This window comes from Protopterus annectens, chromosome 5.part0 (assembly GCF_019279795.1).
Source record: "Protopterus annectens isolate FY-2018-M chromosome 5.part0, PAN1.0, whole genome shotgun sequence".
Lineage (NCBI taxonomy): Eukaryota > Metazoa > Chordata > Ceratodontiformes > Protopteridae > Protopterus > Protopterus annectens.
Genome location: NC_056735.1, coordinates 1172319506 through 1172341574, shown reverse-complemented (window position 1 = coordinate 1172341574; position 22069 = coordinate 1172319506). Strand labels below are relative to the sequence as shown.

Sequence of the window (22069 nt, the reverse complement as noted above, 5' to 3'; positions counted from 1 at the left end):
AGCTACTACTGCCAAAAATCCTACCCCCTCTGATAGAGACTCCAGGGCTCTGGATAGATGGGGTAAGAAGGTATACACTTCTGCAGCTTTGGCCATTAGGGCCTTGAATTGCCAGTTTCATATGTTAAAGTTTCAGCTACATATTATTGGATTGCTTAATCAGAAAATTATGACTCCTGATTGTGCTGAAGATAAGGATTTACAGGATTGTATGCATTCTGCTGAACAAGTTGGTAAACATACATTGCAATGTGGTTTTGATTCACTAGAGGCATCTTGCAGGGCTGCGGTAACTGGGTCTGTACTTAGAAGGTATGCTTGGCTTAAGGAGCAATCCTTGCCAGATCATGTTAAAGCGAAATTATTGGATGCTCCCTTAAATCAGGGACACCTGTTTGGCAACAAGGCAGAAGTTCTTAAAAAGATGGAGGAAAAAGCTAAATCTATGCAAACTGTTAAAGACTTTTTACAAGTACAACCTCCAAGATTTAGTAGGCATTGGCTTTCTAAGAATTGGTCCTTTCCTGCCTCTTCCAGACCTTCTCAGTCCAAACCCAGATCCAGCAGAGCACCCAGGCTTCAGTCCCACGGGACGCACAGGACTAAGCAGTGGGGGGCCTCCACTTCCAAATTTGGGAGTAATAAAACTCCCCCTATGGTAAACTGTCTCAATGACTTCTTTTTAAAACTTCCAAGCAGTTCTCAACTGACTGCCCCTTTGGGGGGAAAGATTGCACTTCATGCAAAGAACTGGGGACTCCTTACCCAGGACAAATGGGTTTTAAATATAGTGTCCCATGGATACAGATTTCACTTCCAGACATCACCAACTCCAAGTGGTTGGCCAGATCTACCTCCAAAGCAGTGGGCAGAGGCCCAAAAGCAAGTACTCTCTCTCTTAAGTATAGGGGCTATTCAACTGATACCAGAAGAGAAAAAGGGACAAGGTTTCTACTCTGGATTTTTCCTGGTACCCAGAAAAGACAATTCATGGCATCCTATCCTGGACCTGCCTACTCTAAACACCTTTTTGGTGATTCCAAAATTCAAGATACTGACTCTTCACCAGTTGCTTCCTATGCTAAGCAAAGATGCCTGGTTGGCAACACTAAATTTAAAGGAAGCATACCTGCACATCCCAATCAGGGAATCTTGCAGAAGATGCCTACGCTTCAAAGCAGGCTACACGCACTGTCAGTTCTCTGCACTGCCCTTTGGTTTATCTACTGTGCCTAGGGTATTCACAAAGTGCCTAGCTCCAGTCATTGCATTTTGCAGGCAAAGAAATATTCAAATATACCAATACCTGGACGATTGTCTAATTCAGGCAGAAAACCAAGACATACTTTTGAATCATCTGGCTTTTGTACAGAGGGTGCTAACTTGTCTGGGGTACACAATAAACGAAAAGAAACACACCTGGTACCCTGTCAACAAATTATATTCCTGGGAGCAAGCTTGAATACAACTTCCCAGATGGCTTTCCTCATGCCAGAGAAACAAATTCACTTGACAACCTACTTCAAACAAGTGGTCACAAAAACCCTGCTATCTGCAAGGGAAATACTACAAGCCTTGGGGTTCATGGCCTCCTGCATTCTTCTAATTCCATATGCAAGACTGCATATGAGGAAACTACAATGGTATCCAAAAAGCCTATGGTGTCAACATTCTCAGGATCTAGAAGCAATGATTCCTATCATTCCTTGTCTACGCCTAGAGTTCCTTTGGTGGGCAGAGGCCTGCCACCAAAATAAGGAACTACCATTCACACTACCCCCTGCCGCCCAAACCCTAACAACAGACGCTTCAGACTATGCATGGGGGGGGGGGGGGGCACACCTGGCAGAGAAGTGCATTCAGGGCAAATGGAACCCAATTCAAATGCACCTTCACATCAATCATAAAGAAATGCTAGCTGTATAGAATGCTCTGACAGCCTTCAAGGACCACATTCTTACAGGACAATTAACTCATTCACTCCGGAGCAGCTCAGGAAAAGCTGCCTGCTTAATTCCACCATAGGAACAACAGTGCAGCCTGAGCTCATTTTCAGAAAATCCATTTGTAAAACCATACAGAAAACAAATGTTCATAACTCTTTAACTATAAGAGCTAGACTAAAAATGTAAACGCGAAAGTTGTTCAGCAGACACTGACCTTTCCGACAGTGTAAATGTTGATAGTGTATATCAAAGTCATTATTAAATATTTGGCAAGGAATGCTGATATTGTGCATATGTTTTACCTTTTTGGAAAAACAAAGCACAATATCTTGGTCAATGTACCATGCAGACCCATACAATTTGAATGTAATTTGTTAATATGAATGTCAGCTTTAAAATGTTATACCTTAATCATTACTGTATGATGTTCCTTTCTTCAGATATTCACAGAAATATGATTAATATATTATTTTTCATAATTGATAAATAAACAAAGCATAATATCTCATCACCTGTAACAGACAGAGCCTACATATCAGTGTAGACGTTGTGCATCTGAATATCAGCTTCAAAATGATGCATCATTTGTGTGATCACCATGCTCCCTTGCAAAGATATGGGCATAATAATGAAAAGTATTGTAAATGTATAATTTTCATAATCGTACAAGACTAAACAAACTGTGATATCTGTACATGTGTAGAGTGCACAGACATAGTTCTTTTACCATGTTGTAAGGAGTAACACTGTCTTCAAAATGAGGTATTACTTGGCATACTGACATGCTCCCTTGCAAACTTATTTACCAAAATATGAAAAAAATCATAAATTCCATAACCTAATTCCAAACAAACTTTGATATCTGCCTATGAGTACAACATACAGGCACCATTCTTTTACCGTGTTAGAACTATAAATAATCTTTTCAAAATGAGGTATTACTTAACACATTCAGATGCTCCCTTGCAAAGTTATTTACCAAAATATGAAAAAAATCATAATTTCCATAACCTAAGTCCGAAACAAACTTTGATATCTGCACATGAGTACAACATACAGGCACCATTCTTTTACCATGTTAGAACTATCAGTACTGTCTTCAAAATGAGGTATTACTTAGCACATTCAGATGCTCCCTTGCAAAGTTATTTACCAAAATATGAAAAAAATCATAATTTCCATAACCTAAGTCCGAAACAAACATTGATGTCTGCACATGTGTACAACATACAGGCCCAATTCGTTTACCATGTTAGAACTATAAATAATCTTTTCAAAATGACGTATTACTTAGCACTTAGCACATTCAGATGCTCCCTTGCAAAGTTATTTAGCAAAATATGAAAACAAATCATAATTTCCATAACCTAAGTCCAAAACAAACTTTGATATCTCTACATGTGTCAAACATACAGGCACAATTCTTTTACCATGTTAGAACCAGCAATACTGTCTTCAAAATGAGATATTACTTGGCACATTCAGATGCTCCCTTTCAAAGTTATTTACTAAAATATGAAAAAAATCATAATTTCCATAACCGTAAGTACCAAACAAACTTTGATATCTGCACATGTGTCAAACATACAGGAACAATTATTTTACCATGTTGGAACCAGCAATACTTTCTTCAAAATTAGATATTACTTGGCACATTCAGATGCTCCCTTGCAAAGTTATTTACCAAAAGATGAAAAAAATCATAATTTCTATAAGAGTCGTTTGCCAAGCTCAGAAAAATTAATTTTACACAACACATTTCATAATAGTGTTTTACTTACTATATTGGTCCGACTTGGTCATGGGTGTTTTCCATTCTTCTCACAAGCTGCATGTTAGCAATCTTGCATGGCTCTCCTCACGCCATTGTGGAGATTGGTCAAGAACAACACAATGCCCTCCTCAGTTAGGTGAACATCTTCCGCGGTAATGCCGAAGACAGAAGACAGTCTTACCTTATCTGAAATAAAGCATGGGTGGACACTGACAAGGGTGCACAGCCAGGGCACATGTAAAGAGGAAAAGCAGGGTAAGGACCGCCGCTCCACTAATATGCCAAAGACAGGCATGGGGCTCCAGATGTTGGTTATCTGTAGTGTCCCATAGCTGTGCTGGCTGCCCACTCAGACTGCTGATACCACTATGGTCTCATGACCTCCTTCATTGTCAGCAGTCTGCCTTACCTCTGCCTTTTCTCTTTACATGTGCCCATTCAGCAATGGACCTAAGGGATGAGGGACTGAAGTAACTCACTAATTGCTGTCCTGACCTTCATACATTTACTACCCTCACCTACATACACTGACTACACCTGAAGGGAGGGAGACTGAGTGGAGAGCTACATCAAGGCAACATGTCAAAAGACCAAGACTGACCCAGGCTGTGTCTTTTTGCATGTGTCCTTTCCCGGAGGGAAACATTACATCACAGTGGCACACCCAAGCCCATGCTTACCTAGGACAGCAGCACAATGGGACTGAGCTGAAGAGTCTCCAAGTTCCCAACTGCGATCCTGGTGGATCACAAGATCCATGCTGGCTGGGTATGCCCCCCGCGATGCACCCACCAACCTAAGAGCAGTTGGCAAAAAAAACTGAAGAGGGACCTTCCTGGCATTGGTGTTGAAGGGCTTGGCTGCTAACTGACATGGGGGCACAGAAAGGGCACATGTGCACTGAAAAAACAGGTGAGGCACTCTGCTTTACCTCTGCCTTTTCCATTTACATGTGTCCTTTCTGCAATGGCCATTAGGAGTGGAAGGGAGGATCTAATGTAAACCCTGTTGCCCTGATCTACATACATTGACTACACCTGAAGGGAGGGAGACCGAGTGGAGAGCTACATCAAGGCAACATGTCAAAAGACCAAGACTGACCCAGGCTGTGTCTTTTTGCATGTGTCCTTTCCCGGAGGCACACCCAAGCCCATGTTTACCTAGGAGAGCAGCACAATGGGATTGAGCTGAAGAGTCTCCAAGTTCCCAACTGCGATCCCGGTGGATCACAAGATCCATGCTGGCTGGGTATGCCCCCTGTGATGCACTGAAGGGAGGGAGACTGAGTGGAGAGCTACATCAAGGCAACATGTCAAAAGCTATGACAACAGCACTATGGGAGAAATTTATGGCCATGGTACTCGCCAAAGCATTCGACACACAGGTTGACCGTGCAAGTCGGGCACCCCCATGATGGCTCAGCGCTTTTACCCTTGCTGGCACAGTTTTTGCATCTTGATTTACGCCATTTCACTGGAAAGTGAGAGCCATGCTCAAATCGGCTCATTGCCTCTGGGGCAGTAATCTCAGTGCATCTTTTCCTCTTTGTGTAACTGGCAAGTAGATGCAAGCCTAGGTTCCTTCGAAACTGTAACTGTGTTGCTGGAATAGCACGTCCAGAGCGTGACAGTTGCTGATGGCTGATACTTTCACGGAATATAATGAAAGCATTGACAATGGCCATATCCCATAAGAACCAGAACAAGTACAGCCACCATTTGCGGGCCTTTCTGGCACTGGGATACTGTGTCCTGAGCTGATCTGCTTGGTCCACCCCATTCATGTAACTGTTGTACATGTTTACAACTGGTGGACATGGCACCAATGCCTTTCTTCCATCATGCTTTCTCCTGTATGTGCTGGAGACTGGCAAGGTTGGGTTACAGTTAGTTGACAGGAGGAATACTGGTTTGCTATCCTTCCATTCAGTAGCTAGCAGTGGTCCACTCTGCAATTGCTTGTAGTAGCCTCGAGATGCTTTTCCAATGGCCTGTCTGTTGAATGTTAGAGGCCATCCTGACCTATTGGTGCGCATGGTTCCACAACAGTACAGATCATTTTTCAGCAATTGCTATGCAAGCGGAACAGAGGTAAAGAAGTTATCAAAGTAAATGTGATGCTTCTTGCCAATCAGTCCCCTAGTTAAGTCAACTACAACTCTGTGTGCCAGCCCGACCTCTGTATTCTGCTCCGTTTTTCCAGTGTATACCTGGAATTCATGTACATACCCATTGGTCGAGTCTGCCAACACCCACACCTTAATGCCATACCTCTCAGGCTTACCAGGCATAAACTGTTTAAATGTCAAGCGTCCACGGAAGCCAACCATGGCTTTGTCTACAGCCACCTCATGATGCACATTGTAACGTGTCCTGCATGCATGAAGTACTGCATCCAGTATTGGCCGTACGTGATGTAGCTTGTCATGACCCACAGAGCCCTGTGGTAGGCTCAAGCTGTTATCGTTGCAGTGGAAGTACTGCTGAATTTTTTCAAATCTATCTCTGGTCATGTACTCTGCTATTGGGAAGCGACCATATACATGGTGCGTTTCCCAGTACTGCCTCAATTCAGGAACATGTACAATTATATTCTGACACCTAGAAATGTGCGTATGTCTCCTGGGCAGACAGGAGAACACCGCGTATCAACCTTGCCTGTTGCGGCCTGCCTCTGTGCAGCATAGCGATTTGTTTCATTAGCAATCCGGGTGTATAGCTCCTCTGGGAACATCAAATTCAGGAAGTCCATCTCTGTGCTATCTGAGCCCAAGTGATTTACTGGTCCTACCGGCCCCACAAATTCCTCAATGTGTAAAGTTTGGAGGTGTTTTTCCCACGTGATCTTACATGGTGGGCATGCTCGGCGTACCTGACTGGGTCGCAAGGAACAGTTAGGAATGGGAAGGGCTGAAGGGTTGAGAGATGGTGCTCTCTCAATGCCAGTAGCAACTGTACTGCTTGCAGTTGGTAGTGAACTGCTGACACATGCTCCCTGCTGAGGCATACCCGTATTGTCTGACAAGGAGCTACTTGGACTGATATCTAGAGGATTTTCTCCATCCCAATCACCATACTCTGGATTACTTCCCACATCATGCACAATCGAAGGCATATCCACACCCTTGTCGGCACTTGCAGTGCATTGCACTATGGAGGACTGCATAGTTGTGTCAGTCAGACCACGTGCTTTCGTGAACACAGATAAAGGCAAGTCATCATCTGCATCATACTCTGAATGCACTTGGTGGCCATTGTGTGTGGCCAACTTGTGTGTGGGCACCTTCCTTAGGTGTGCAAGTGGCACCTCATCCTCACTGTCATGGTCAGTGTCATAATTACTGGTCATGTCTGCTTTGGCAACTCATAGTGGTCTTTCAGGAATGGCGGGCACAGTGGCATCAGCCGTATCACAGGCAATGGCCTTTTCATGCAGACGTGCGAGTGGAATGTCATCCTCTGAGTCATAATCATCATCCTCACTCTGGTTGGCATTATGTGGTACGTCAAGGTGCATACCATTGTCTGAACCACTGCTACAACCATCACAGTCATTTTCCTCACCCAACAGGTAAATGCTGCTTGCTTTCTCCTCAAAAGATGGCATCTTTGGTGGTGGCTGTGTTGCTTTACACTTGAAATCACACCTAAAAAACACAATGCAATACAACATTGTGATGTAATATACCTGCACAGAGGCACGTGAAAAGCAATGCACCTATCTCTATTTCTATATTTCTATATTATATATATATATATATATATATATACACACACACACACACACACACACACACACATCTATATATTTATATCTCCATCTATATATATCTACATACACATATAAATCTGTGTGTGTGTGTGTGTGTGTGTGTGTGTGTGTGTATATATATATATATATATATATATATATATATATATATATATATATAGATATATATATATATATATATATAGATATATATATATATATATATAGATAGATATATATGTCCCCAGCTACTTTACACCCTGGGTAGCTCACCCAACAGGTATACAAATAGTCTAACAGGCGAAATATGCCTCTGGTATCTCACCCACAAAGGGAGGTATACATTTAATGATAAATAACAGAGCAAGACTATAATCAGTAAAGCAACAAAATGACTTCATAGTTCAAAAGCACAGGAAATATTTTACCACAGCAGTGCAGAATAGTCTCAAATAAATACAGCATATGAGTTTGTATATTGTCATTCCCTTATAGTTAAAAACAAGTTATGATTTTCTGTCAAATGAGGGGATGCAAGGCAGTCAATAATAATATATACATATTCAAATTCTTCATACAGTACACCACAAATCCTCTTATTCCAGCCACTTTCTCATGAAAAAACAGCAACTGAAGATGTAATGTCTACATTTTTCCTCCTAGACTGCTTACATTTCTTGCAATTGTATACATGACATAAATGAAAGTAGTGTGGAGGGGTGGGGGGTGTATTGCAATCACTGCAAGTGGAGAAAGAGCCAAATGTGAGTTGTGCATTCAGCAATGTGATAACAACTTCTACTTATGTGAATAACAGTGACAGCTGCTGACAGTTTAACCTGAAAAGTGACAATTACTCAGTACTATATTGTAACTGCACTGTGCTAATGACTTGCAAAGTTGTGCATGCCCAGACACAGGTGATAACTGCTGGCATTCATTATATTACCTTCTGAAGGTGTTATGCAACACAGTCATAATCTGTTATAAGGACATAGTCACATAGTTTAACACTTACATATTACTGTGCCCTTCCTCCCACCTAAATTCTACACATGTCTGATAAAGTGAGGAGAAATGCATAAAAATATGGTAGCTCCATGCTGTCAGTAGTCACTCTGTAATAACCTTTATCTCAGTCATGTAACGACTCACTATAATCACTATAATCATACTAATAATAATAAGACACGCAGAAATGTCAAACTAGGTAGCTTGTCTTCTGCCATTCACTTACTCAGCAGAAGCAGTATAAAAGTTATTATCGAGCCCATCCTCCCACCTATTTGTTAGCAACATACCAAGCAATGAAGAATGAGTCATATTACAATTGTTTCTCTACATCACAAAATTCTGTGAAATAAACAGTAAATATCAAATACACGAACACAGGTGCAGACCATCATTTGCTAAGTAATACGGTCTGATACCCTTGTACTCCCATGCTGACCAACATTGAATCCCCTGGAAACACACCAGAAAGTAAGCCAAGTATTGAAGTCAATCATATAATGTCCAGGCAACATACTACTTTACACCCGCACACACATTATGTGCTGTGGCACTGTGCCACCCACTACATATACAATGAAACCAAAGTGTACATACTTAGCTATCTACATTTGTCTACAGTATTTTCCAGGTTATCTGCTAAGAAATTTCCAGTCAGCGAAAACAAAATCTAGTCTAATATTGACTTTTCAGTGTGTGTGTGTTTATGTGTGTGTGTGTGTATGTGTAACATCAACATGGCCCATAGACACCACCCCTATTAATCACCAATTTTCTTGCCCGTTGCACCGTAAACATCAAAACCATGTCACAGTATATAGTACAACAGGTCAGAACTATGCCAGTTGAGCTTTCCCTGTAATATTACCTCTCTTATTAATAATATAAAAAAAGCTTTGCTTTTGCATGCCTAAACTACAAAATAAGCTACCTAAGGAATGCTTCCAGATTACCACAAAAGTGAACGGACGCCATAAATATATGTCAAGAATGAACTAAAACCAAAGTGCATAACATAATAATAAAACACAAAACATGAAAATGCAGAGGGAAAAGAACACATTTCCTGAAACGTTGACATGCTAACGAAAGCTAAAAATAAGCTACATTTCCATAAACTAAGACTGAGTATGCACAAACACCAAAATGCAACATCTCCCCAGTGACCCCTTTTGCAGTCTGCCCTACTATGCACAAGCACCAGAATGCAACATTTCTAACAACCCCTTGAGCAGCAGGTTTGGCCTTTCTTCGGAATCTTCAGACTGTCAGCCTTTGGCACTCACGTCAGTATTCTTCTGACACATTTTAGCTGCTGTTAGTCACTAGCACTGATCGGTGGCAAAATCAATGCTCTTGGTTCTTTCAGGTATCTGACAAAGCCACAAATAGTGAGGGAAAAAGACTGCAAATCAGGTACTTTCAATCCATGAACAATTGAACAATCAAAAAGTTCATACAAAAATGCAGAGTACTAGAAGCCCAATGGTGTAACTATGTAGTACTCTGGAAAACCTGGAAAAGGAATAAAAAGAGGCCTTTAGGAGAAATGAACAGGTAGGAGGGAGGGCAAAAGGGCACCATAGATGAAAAGGAAGACACTGGGGAAGCTAAGGACCAAACAGATCTATGAAGTGCTAAGGGAAAAGAGACAAGGTCAAAGAAGAGAATGAGAAAGTATTGTGAAAAGGAATAAAGGTGGAAGGGAGCTGCAGGATACTGGCAAAAGACAATTCAGGCATTGAATACCATATAAATAATAAATAGAGCAGGAGATCAAAGCCTGAGAATACTGCACAGATGGCATCTAACACCCATGAAATTAGTAAAGGAAGGCAGAAAACACAATAGTGGATGCAGGAGATGTCAGAAGGTAGAAGCATGAATAACACACTTGTTCTGAGACTCTGGGTTAGCACAAGAAGTCAGAAGCAGGCAAAGAAAATCTGAGACATATTTCAAAAGGAAGTGGAGCATATTTGGGGAATCTGTACATGGGCACGACAGCTTTGAAATAATGGTCATTTTATGGATTTTCTTCTGGTTTGCAGACATACTTTGCATATTGTAGATTTCCTGTACCATACAATGGTTGTTGTCTTCAAAATATGTGTATATGGCATAAAGAAAGTGAACAGCATCTGGAAAGAAAGAAATGAGCATTATCAGATCGCCGATTAGTGAAGATAAAACCATCATCAAAACATTATGGAAGCATGAAATATATAGGAGATTCCTGGATGTGAGAAGAAGATAGCAGAAATTGAATAGAATGAAGAAAAGATGGCAGTAAAAAATAGAAAACTAAGGTAAAGCGGTATTAGAATACTACAAGAGAGAAAAATCACACAGGAGGAAGGAGAGGGAAAACTCAAGGGGACACCAAAGGGGGATAGGGTAGGAAATGAAGCAGCCAACTGTTGATAAGATATGGTGCACCATGCATGAGGTTTATATCAAACCTGGCTAACTTTCTCTAGAATGTGTAACAATCTGTTAACCATCTTACTCTGTAATTTAATTTAATCCTGATTTACACTCGGGATTAACTCTAACCTGTGGAACTTGTTTAACTTGCTTACTTATGTAATCTCTGTAAATAGTCTGTTTGTATTATGTAATGCTGGTATTTGTAATGCTGTATCTGCTTACTCTTGGAGCTTTTCTCCCGGCCTCTGCTGAAAATGGACATGCATCCAGTCGGAGTATCCCGTCGGTCAACAAATGAAAATAAAAAAATATGGAAATTTACTACACTGTATGAATTTAAAAAAGATAATAAATATTTAAACTAGATCTTGCTGAATATAGCCTCAGAATTTGTATATTTACAAACAAGGTCATCCTGTAATGATAGTAATGGAAGAAGTGGGCCTTAGCCCCTGAAGGAAAAAACAACACATTTTGGAGAGGAAAACACTGGTATGCATGGTTTGCAAAGCTCTCTCCACAAGTACACCTTACTCATGTGTGCTAACCCTAATCCACCTACTATTGCCCCTAGCTCCGACCCTAAGCATTACCTTGTAAAAACCTTTTCATTTATGAAAAACCTTCCCCATATGAAAAACCTTCTCCTAACAGTACCATAAGATACACACACACACACACACACACACACACACACACACACACACACACACTCACACTAAGTACCTTAGTAATAGATGCTAACCCTAAACTTAACACTGCACCTTCCGCCATCTGTAACCCTATACCTTGCCTTCATAAAAAACTTCCTGTAGCACTACTACTACTACACAAGGCACACTTGGACACAGAAACATACACAAACACACACTAACATCACTGTATATATCTCCTCACCAAATACTTACCTTAACTCTAAAATACACATACTCACAGACAAATATACAACACTTATCCCTCACTGATTCCCAACCATAACCTTGTCTATGTGTGAGTGACTAAATATTTTGTGTGTGTGTATTTTATATATATATATATATATATATATATATATATATATATATATATATATGTATATATAACTGAGTGATTTCAATGCATGCACTGGTCTAGCCAAGACAAAAAAAAACAAGAAAGATTAACTATGAAAGTCTGCTGCAATTAGCAAAAGCTGTTCATCTCACATAATAGACTATGAAGTATGGAATGGATTTAAACATGCTGTGGGAATATTAGCAGCCATTGCTCCACTGCTGACTGAGCGAGATGACAGCTGTAGTAAAGTGATGTTATAAGTCTAATAGCATACTGAAATGGACTAGAAGATCATGAAAGAATCAAGTATCTGTATTGTCGTACTGAAGGAATAAAAGCCATCATGTAAAGGGCAATTAATCTAGGGCTATGATTTTAAGATCAAATATGCAACTGTATATGTACTGTAGTGCCAAAGTGTCTCCACTCCCTCCATGCATACATATATATATATATATATATATATATATAGATATATATGTCCCCAGCTACTTTACACCCTGGGTAGCTCACCCAACAGATATACAAATAGGCGAAATATGCCTCTGGTATCTCACCCACAAAGGGAGGTATACATTTAATGATAAATAACAGAGCAAGACTATAATCAGTAAGGCAACAGAATGACTTCATAGTTCAAAAGCACAGGAAATATTTTTACCACAGCAGTGCAGAATAGTCTCAAATAAATGCAGCATATGAGTTTGTATATTGTCATTCCCTTATAATTAAAAACAAGTTATGATTTTCTGTCAAATGAGGGGATGCAAGGCAGTCAATAATAATATATACATATTCAAATTCTTCATAGAGTACACCACAAATCCTCTTATTCCAGCCACTTTCTCATGAAAAAACAGCAATTGAAGATGTAATGTCTACATTTTTCCTCCTAGACTGCTTACATTTCTTGCAATTGTATACATGACATAAATGAAAGTAGTGTGGAGGGGTGGGGGGTGTATTGCAATCACTGCAAGTGGAGAAAGAGCCAAATGTGAGTTGTGCATTCAGCAATGTGATAACAACTTCTACTTATGTGAATAACAGTGACAGCTGCTGACAGTTTAACCTGAAAAGTGACAATTACTCAGTACTATATTGTAACTGCACTGTGCTAATGACTTGCAAAGTTGTGCATGCCCAGACACAGGTGATAACTGCTGGCATTCATTATATTACCTTCTGAAGGTGTTATGCAACACAGTCATAATCTGTTATAAGGACATAGTCACATAGTTTAACACTTACATATTACTGTGCCCTTCCTCCCACCTAAATTCCACACATAACTGACAAAGCGAGGAGAAATGCATAAAAATATGGTAGCTCCATGCTGTCAGTAGTCACCCTGTAATAACCTTTATCTCAGCCAGGCAACTACTCACTATAATCACTATAATCATACTAATAATAATAAGACACGCAGAAATGTCAAACTAGGTAGCGTGTCTTCTGCCATTCACTTACTCAGCAAAAGCAGTATAAAAGTTATTATCGAGCCCATCCTCCCACCTATTTGTTAGCAACATAACAAGCAATGAGGAATGAGTCATATTACAATTGTTTCTCTACATCACAAAATTCTGTGGAATAAACAGTAAATATCAAATACACGAACACAGGTGCAGACCATCATTTGCTAAGTAATATGGTCTGATACCCTTGTACTCCCATGCTGACCAATATTGAATCCCCTGGAAACACACCAGAAAGTAAGCCAAGTATTGAAGTCAATCATATAATGTCCAGGCAACAGACTCGCACACACCCGCACACACATTATGTGCTGTGGCACTGTGCCACCCACTACATATACAATGAAACCAAAGTGTACATACTTAGCTATCTACATTTGTCTACAGTATTTTCCAGGTTATCTGCTAAGAAATTTCCAGTCCAAGCGAAAACAAAATCTAGTCTAATATTGACTTTTCAGTGTGTGTGTGTTTATGTGTGTGTGTGTGTATGTGTAACATCAACATGGCCCATACACACCACCCCTATTAATCACCAATTTTCTTGCCCGTTGCACCGTAAACGTCAAAACCATGTCACAGTATATAGTACAACAGGTCAGAACCATGCCAGTTGAGCTTTCCCTGTAATATTACCTCTCTTATTAATAATATAAAAAAAGCTTTGCTTTTGCATGCCTAAACTACAAAATAAGCTACCTAAGGAGTGCTTCCAGATTACCACAAAGTGAACGGACGCCATAAATATATGTCAAGAATGAACTAAAACCAAAGTGCATAACATAATAATAAAACACAAAACATGAAAATGCAGAGGGATAAGAACACATTTCCTGAAACGTTGACATGCTAACGAAAGATGAAAATAAGCTACATTTCCATAAACTAAGACTGAGTATGCACAAACACCAAAATGCAACATCTCCCCAGTGACCCCTTTTGCAGTCTGCCCTACCATGCACAAGCACCAGAATGCAACATTTCTAACAACCCCTTGAGCAGCCAGTTTGGCCTTTCTTCAGACCGTCAGCCTTTGGCACTCACATCAGTATTCTTCTGACACATTTTAGCTGCTGTTAGTCACTAGCACCGATCGGTGGCAAAATCAATGCTCTTGGTTCTTTCAGGTATCTGACAAAGCCACAAATAGTGAGGGGAAAAGACTGCAAATCAGGTACTTTCAATCCATGGACAATTGAACAATCAAAATGTTCATACAAAAATGCAGAGTACCAGAAGCCCAATGGTGTAACTATGTAGTACTCAGGAAAACCTGGAAAAGGAATACAAAGAGGCCTTTAGGAGAAACGAACAGGTAGGATGCAGGGCAAAAGGGCACCATAGATGAAAAGGAAGACACTGAGGAAGCTAAGGACCAAACAGATCTATGAACTGCTAAGGGAAAAGACACAAGGTCAAAGAAGAGAATGAGAAAGTATTGTGAAAAGGAATAAAGGTGGAAGGGAGCTGCAGGATACTGGCAAAAGACAATTCAGACATTGAAGACCATATAAATAATAAATAGAGCAGGAGATCAAAGCCTGAGAATACTGCACATATGGCATCTAACACCCATATGGAAGGCAGAAAACACAATAGTGGATGCAGGAGATGTCAGAAGGTAGAAGCATGAATAACACACTTGTTCTGAGACTCTGGGTTAGCACAAGAAGTCAGAAGCAGGCAAAGAAAATCTGAGACATATTTCAAAAGGAAGTGGAGCATATTTGGGGAATCTGTACATGGGCACGACAGCTTTGAAATAATGGTCATTTTATGGATTTTCTTCTGGTTTGCAGACATACTTTGCATATTGTAGATTTCCTGTACCATACAATGGTTGTTGTCTTCAAAATATGTGTATATGGCATAAAGAAAGTGAACAGCATCTGGAAAGAAAGAAATGAGCATTATCAGATCGCCGATTAGTGAAGATAAAACCATCATCAAAACATTATGGAAGCATGAAATATATAGGAGATTCCTGGATGTGAGAAGAAGATAGCAGAAATTGAATAGAATGAAGAAAAGATGGCAGTAAAAAATAGAAAACTAAGGTAAAGAGGTATTAGAATACTACAAGAGAGAAAAATCACACAGGAGGAAGGAGAGGGAAAACTCAAGGGGACACCAAGGGGGGATAGGGTAGGAAATGAAGCAGCCAACTGTTGATAAGATATGGTGCACCATGCATGAGGTTTATATCAAACCTGGCTAACTTTCTCTAGAATGTGTAACAATCTGTTAACCATCTTACTCTGTAATTTAATTTAATCCTGATTTACACTCGGGATTAACTCTAACCTGTGGAACTTGTTTAACTTGCTTACTTATGTAATCTCTGTAAATAGTCTGTTTGTATTATGTAATGCTGGTATTTGTAATGCTGTATCTGCTTACTCTTGGAGCTTTTCTCCCCGGGCCTCTGCTGAAAATGGACATGCATCCAGTCGGAGTATCCCGGTCAACAAATGAAAAATAAAAATAAAAAAATATGGAAATTTACTACACTGTATGAATTTAAAAAAGATAATAAATATTTAAACTAGATCTTGCTGAATATAGCCTCAGAATTTGTATATTTACAAACAAGGTCATCCTGTAATGATAGTAATGGAAGAAGTGGGCCTTAGCCCCTGAAGGAAAAAACAACACATTTTGGAGAGGAAAACACTGGTATGCATGGTTTGCAAAGCTCTCTCCACAAGTACACCTTACTCATGTGTGCTAACCCTAATCCACCTACTATTGCCCCTAGCTCCGACCCTAAGCATTACCTTGTAAAAACCTTTTCATTTATGAAAAACCTTCCCCATATGAAAAACCTTCTCCTAACAGTACCATAAGATACACACACACACACACACACACACACACACACACACACACACACACACTCACACTAAGTACCTTAGTAATAGATGCTAACCCTAAACTTAACACTGCACCTTCCGCCATCTGTAACCCTATACCTTGCCTTCATAAAAAACTTCCTGTAGCACTACTACTACTACACAAGGCACACTTGGACACAGAAACATACACAAACACACACTAACATCACTGTATATATCTCCTCACCAAATACTTACCTTAACTCTAAAATACACATACTCACAGACAAATATACAACACTTATCCCTCACTGATTCCCAACCATAACCTTGTCTATGTGTGAGTGACTAAATATTTTGTGTGTGTGTATTATATATATATATATATATATATATATATATATATATATATATATATATATATGTATATATAACTGAGTGATTTCAATGCATGCACTGGTCTAGCCAAGACAAAAAAAAACAAGAAAGATTAACTATGAAAGTCTGCTGCAATTAGCAAAAGCTGTTCATCTCACATAATAGACTATGAAGTATGGAATGGATTTAAACATGCTGTGGGAATATTAGCAGCCATTGCTCCACTGCTGACTGAGCGAGATGACAGCTGTAGTAAAGTGATGTTATAAGTCTAATAGCATACTGAAATGGACTAGAAGATCATGAAAGAATCAAGTATCTGTATTGTCGTACTGAAGGAATAAAAGCCATCATGTAAAGGGCAATTAATCTAGGGCTATGATTTTAAGATCAAATATGCAACTGTATATGTACTGTAGTGCCAAAGTGTCTCCACTCCCTCCATGCATACATATATACACATGCAGGTGTGTCAAAAGCTGAATATACTGTCAGTCTGTGTGATAAAAATATCAGTGCTATGACAGACAAACACTATTAAAGTAATATTTCTTTTATCAAATTAATAACAGTCTTGACCCTCTAGGTAATATTACTTTATCCATATTTTTGTATTGTTATATGTGGTTAAGATTGTTCCGGTAGTAGCAATTATATACCTCTGTCTGATATTGTATTTAATGCTGAACACTTTAAAATACTACTCTTAATGTTAATTTTTTTTAAATTAGCTTGTTTAGAATCCCTTAGGTATTGTATTCTGTTATTGAATAGTTTAAATTTTAGCACATTTTATTTGTTTCATAAGGCTGTGGTCACTCAATTTACAATTTACATTGGGATGAATGCTAGAGATGTTATAAGTGGCGGTGAGGAACTTGTGTAATGACCTATATACTGAAGGCACATGTTTAGCAGAATGAAGTTGAAGGTCTGACAAATGGTATAGGCCTGAGTAATGTCCTCAGTAATTTATATTGCATATATTATATTTCTGTTAATTTATGTTAAATTTCTCTTTGCCAAAGGCCTAATCTTTAGAGCATTTTCCTAAGATAATTATTCAGCCATGGTATGATGATTTGAATGCAAGTCATATGGATTCAAATTATAATGTTGAAGCACTGCACAAAAATCTTATTTTCACATTTGTTTAAAACACATTTCAAAACTATATTACCGATAGCCATGTTCCTGTGAATCTTAAGGCAATCACAATAAGTGGATACATATGTGATCAAATTTATAGAGTGATATAAACAATTGTATAATGGCCAACACCAAAACACAATACCATACCTCAAACACATGCCTGATTAATGAGACATCTCAGGTATGCATGGTAATCTGAAATATTTCACCAATAACGTAATTCTGCATTAAAAATTTAACTGATGACCTACTGGAATTCCATGTGATATGACAGATGTTTTTAAGTTCCAATGTATGGCATGCACAGTGAATGTGAGTAAAGTCGAAGAAACTAAATTAAATAGATATCTGTTATATTCATTATACCTACAAACTCCGTTCACAATAACAATTAAGATGCAGGTTTAGTTACTGTTCAGAAAACACTTCTAGACATGAGGCGGATGTCCGGAACAGCGGCAAAAACTACATTAAATAGATATCTGTTATATTCGTTATACCTACTAACTCCGTTCACAATAAAAATTAAGCTGCAGGTTTAGTTACTGTTCAGAAAACACTTATAAACATGAGGCGGGCATCCGGAATGGCGGCAATAACCATAGACAGGTTGAAGAGGCCATAAAGCCTCCCTCTTGCACTTGTTATAGATTTACTTTTCAGAATTACAGGACGCTATTTTAATACTCAACTGAAAAAAAATGAAGTGATGAAATAGCAATAAGAAAGCAAAGGCCATTTAAATATTGCTCTATCACAGGCTAAGTTAGCTTATTTGTGCTACTGCATTAACGGAAAAGTACCGACAACAGTATTCCGCAACGAATATATGCAATGATTACAACAGTAGAATACAGCAGTAATTGTAAATCCTTACGCTGTAATATTAAATACAACTCCACTTACAGCTATCCATTAGTGTTAGCACGCATTTTCTGAAGGATATGAAGCAACAGCTTACCTGATGTGGTATAAAAGAGCAGTTCTTTTGGATAGTCTAACCAGGAACTCCTTGCAGCAAATGCTGGTGAGTGTCAATGGCTATCTCTGGTGATCTGAGTGCAAAAATAAAATAGAGGGATTCAGCAGCAGGTCTCCAAATATTATTCCAAAGAAAAGAAATACCTGTTGCTGGACCCTCTATTTATTGGGATAAAACAAAAGAAAATTAAGTTGGGGGTGGAGTTGTATGCAAGTGGTGGCTTGAATTGCAAGAATCCGATTGGCTGCCACCACTTGCTTATCGCAAACCTTTTAAACTGAATTACAAGTAAAACTTGAATGTGAACCTAATGTAAAAACACACTGAATCGTAACTGTATAATGTAATTTACAGGTTCAGTTATGATGTCAGTGTGTTTTACATTAGGTTCAACTACAGATTTGCATTACAGTTTATCTCGCATCAGGAAGGCACTCTGGGTTAAGAGCATGAAATAACTATCTTCTCATGGCGCGCTCGGTGTTAAACACACAGGCGCCATGAGAAGCTACTCGGGGTTAATGAGTTAATGGTAAAGACAGACAACACCACTGCTATGTGGTACATAAACAAGCAGGGGGGGTACACATTCTTACCCCCTCTGCAGACTAGCCATGGCATTGTGGAGCACAGCCTTGAGCTACCAAGTACATCTACAAGCTCAATTCTTGCCAGGAAAGCTAAATACACTGGCAGATGGACTAAGCAGAACCCTCATGGACCCACACGAGTGGAAACTGGAACCAAGGATTTTCAGCATGTTGACAAGCAAATGGGGAAGCCCAGACCTGTTTGCTTCCCCCCAGAACTATCAATTGGAAAAATTTTGTGCAAGGACTCCCCACAGACAAGCTTGGAATGTGGATACTCTGTCCTTCAGCTGGAAAAACCTATCAGTTTATGCCTTTCCTCCTCTGCCTCTGCTCTCCAAAGTACTACTAAAGACCAAACAAGACAAACCAAGGATGATTTTGATTGCACCAGCTGGCCATGCCAACACTGGTACACCCTCCTGTGCAGTGTGTCACTGTTGGCCCCATGGCACCTGCCGCAGACTCCTACCCTGCTGTCTCAGCAGGAGAACCAGATTCTGCACCCTCAGCTTCAAACACTGAACCTAGCAGCCTGGCTAATTACCTAAGCTCTCCTTTAACATCCCTCATTAAACCAGTGATGGATGTCAGTTTATAGAGGCAAGGAGGCCTAGTACTAGAAAATCTTATGCTGAAAAATGGAATAGATTCTGTGCCTGGAACCAATCTCAAGGGATGAGCACAGCAGTGCCCAATTTACATCAGATTTTACAATACTTAACTGAGATGCTTCACAAGGGCCTTTTTCCTCAATAAAAATTCACGCCTCAGCCATTTCAGCTTATTATAACACAGAATCTCCCCTCTTCTCTCTTCCACTGCTCAAGCAGTTCCTCAGAGGGGCCAAAAATTTAAGACCACCCAGGAGAGCTCCAACTCCAGCCTAGGACCTTAAGTTTGTATTGGAGAAACTCACCCTTCCTCCTTTCGAGCCAGCTGCTACTGCAGATTTAAAATTCCTTTCCTGGAAAACAGCTTCCCTTTTAGCCATCACTTCAGCAAGAAGGGTATCTGAATTACAGACCCTTATGGCAGTGGAGCCTTTCATCATCTTTCATGCGGACATGGTGTCCCTCAGGACCAATTCCTCTTTCAGGCCAAAGGTGGTATCCAGTGTGGCCTTTAATCAGTCCATTTATTTGCCTACCTTCTTTCCTAATCCACAGAACAAAGGGAAACGGATACTGCACTCCTTAGATGTGCACAGACAACTTAGATTCTACTTGGACAGGTCTAAACCTCAAAGGAAATTTGAACAACTGCTGCTGGCATTTGCTGCAGGGACAGAGGGGAAGGCTATTTCAACGCGCACTATCTCCAAGGGCCATTGCATTCACTTCTGCTATAAGCACCATGGAAAACCTATCCCACAGGGAATCGGATCCCACTCAACCAGGGCTGCATCTACCTCTACAGCCTTTCTCAGAGGCGTACCTACCAGGGACATCCTAGAAGCTGTTACCTGGAGTTCTTTACATACTTTCACCAAGCATTACCATTTGCCAATTTTCTCTAAATCCAGAGCTGGCTTTGCCGCAGCAGTCTTGCAGAGCCTTATAGCTGGTCCTAATGCTATCTAAATTCCTCCTCCCATCCTTATCTTTGGGAATCTACACAAATATGATGACTGCAACAGTGAAACATGAAGAACATAGTACAGTTGTGTACACTTACCATAAATGTAGATGTTCAAGTGTATTCACTGTTGCAGTCCTGGTTACCCTCCCTCCAGCCCCCTGACTTTGTTTGGCTATACCTCTTCTCTCCTTTTCAATGCTTAAAAGCTTTTTGGTGTATTTGCTTTTTTGTTTGAGGTATAACCTTGTATATTTATAGATTTAATTGTTTCCCATTAGGGGGACACCTGACATCTGGGGTAAGAAAAACTGATGTAATGACGTCGGCTGCATGTTTTATACCCCTGACAACCTGACGTCACGGAAGAAGAGACAGCAACTGACGCAGGACTCAAGACTTTGTTAATCAGGCCAACTGAAGGCTACCTGCAAGCAGATAACCCAAATGTAATGACTGCAACAGTGAATACACTCGAACATCTACATTTATGGTAAGTGTACACAACTGTACTTTATCTGTCTTTCACTGTTCATTGCATCTGAAAATATTTCATTGCATCTTATGTTGTATATGATCTCATTCTGAAAAGATGTAATGGTGCCTGTAGTGTAGGGTTTGCTTTCTCACTGACTACCTAACCATTACTGTGTTAGAGCAATGTTTGGAAATGTTTTGTAATTAAGATGCATATATGCCGTGGTTTAAATGTTGTTTCTTCTCTCTCTCTGTCTGCATAAGAGTGGAGTAGATGATCCAAATTTTGCATTTAACCTTCTGACAGAGCTGACCAGAGCATTCCTTGCCTATGCAGATAATGTCCGAGCCCAGGATTCTGCAGCATATGCCATTCAGGTACAGCACCATATTGCCTTACAAACAGCATGATCATATTGTCTATTTATTGAAAACAGTGTGCGTGTCTTTATTTGTTTGATGTAATCACTGGGGACTAATTAGAGCAGTGCCAACTTCAGTGTAGTCGCTGGGAGAAGAGTTACAGAAACAATGATTAATAGCTGTGTTTAATGCACTTAATACTTATCTGTTAATAAGCACATTTATTTATTTATTGATTTATCTACTGACATTTGATTAATGTGTTGAGGAACTGACAGGCCATCTTGAACT

At 39.7% G+C, this 22069-nt stretch overlaps 1 protein-coding gene across 1 annotated transcript in view; it reads left to right on the top strand.

Annotated features, from left to right (window-relative positions):
* The window catches only part of ATR (ATR serine/threonine kinase), a 1835177-nt gene that overhangs the window by 924347 nt on the left and 888761 nt on the right, over positions 1–22069 (top strand). The window contains exon 23 of the mRNA XM_044071973.1: positions 21680–21793. Within this exon, the coding sequence (XP_043927908.1) occupies positions 21680–21793 (114 nt within the window). The remainder of the gene's footprint in view (positions 1–21679; positions 21794–22069) is intronic.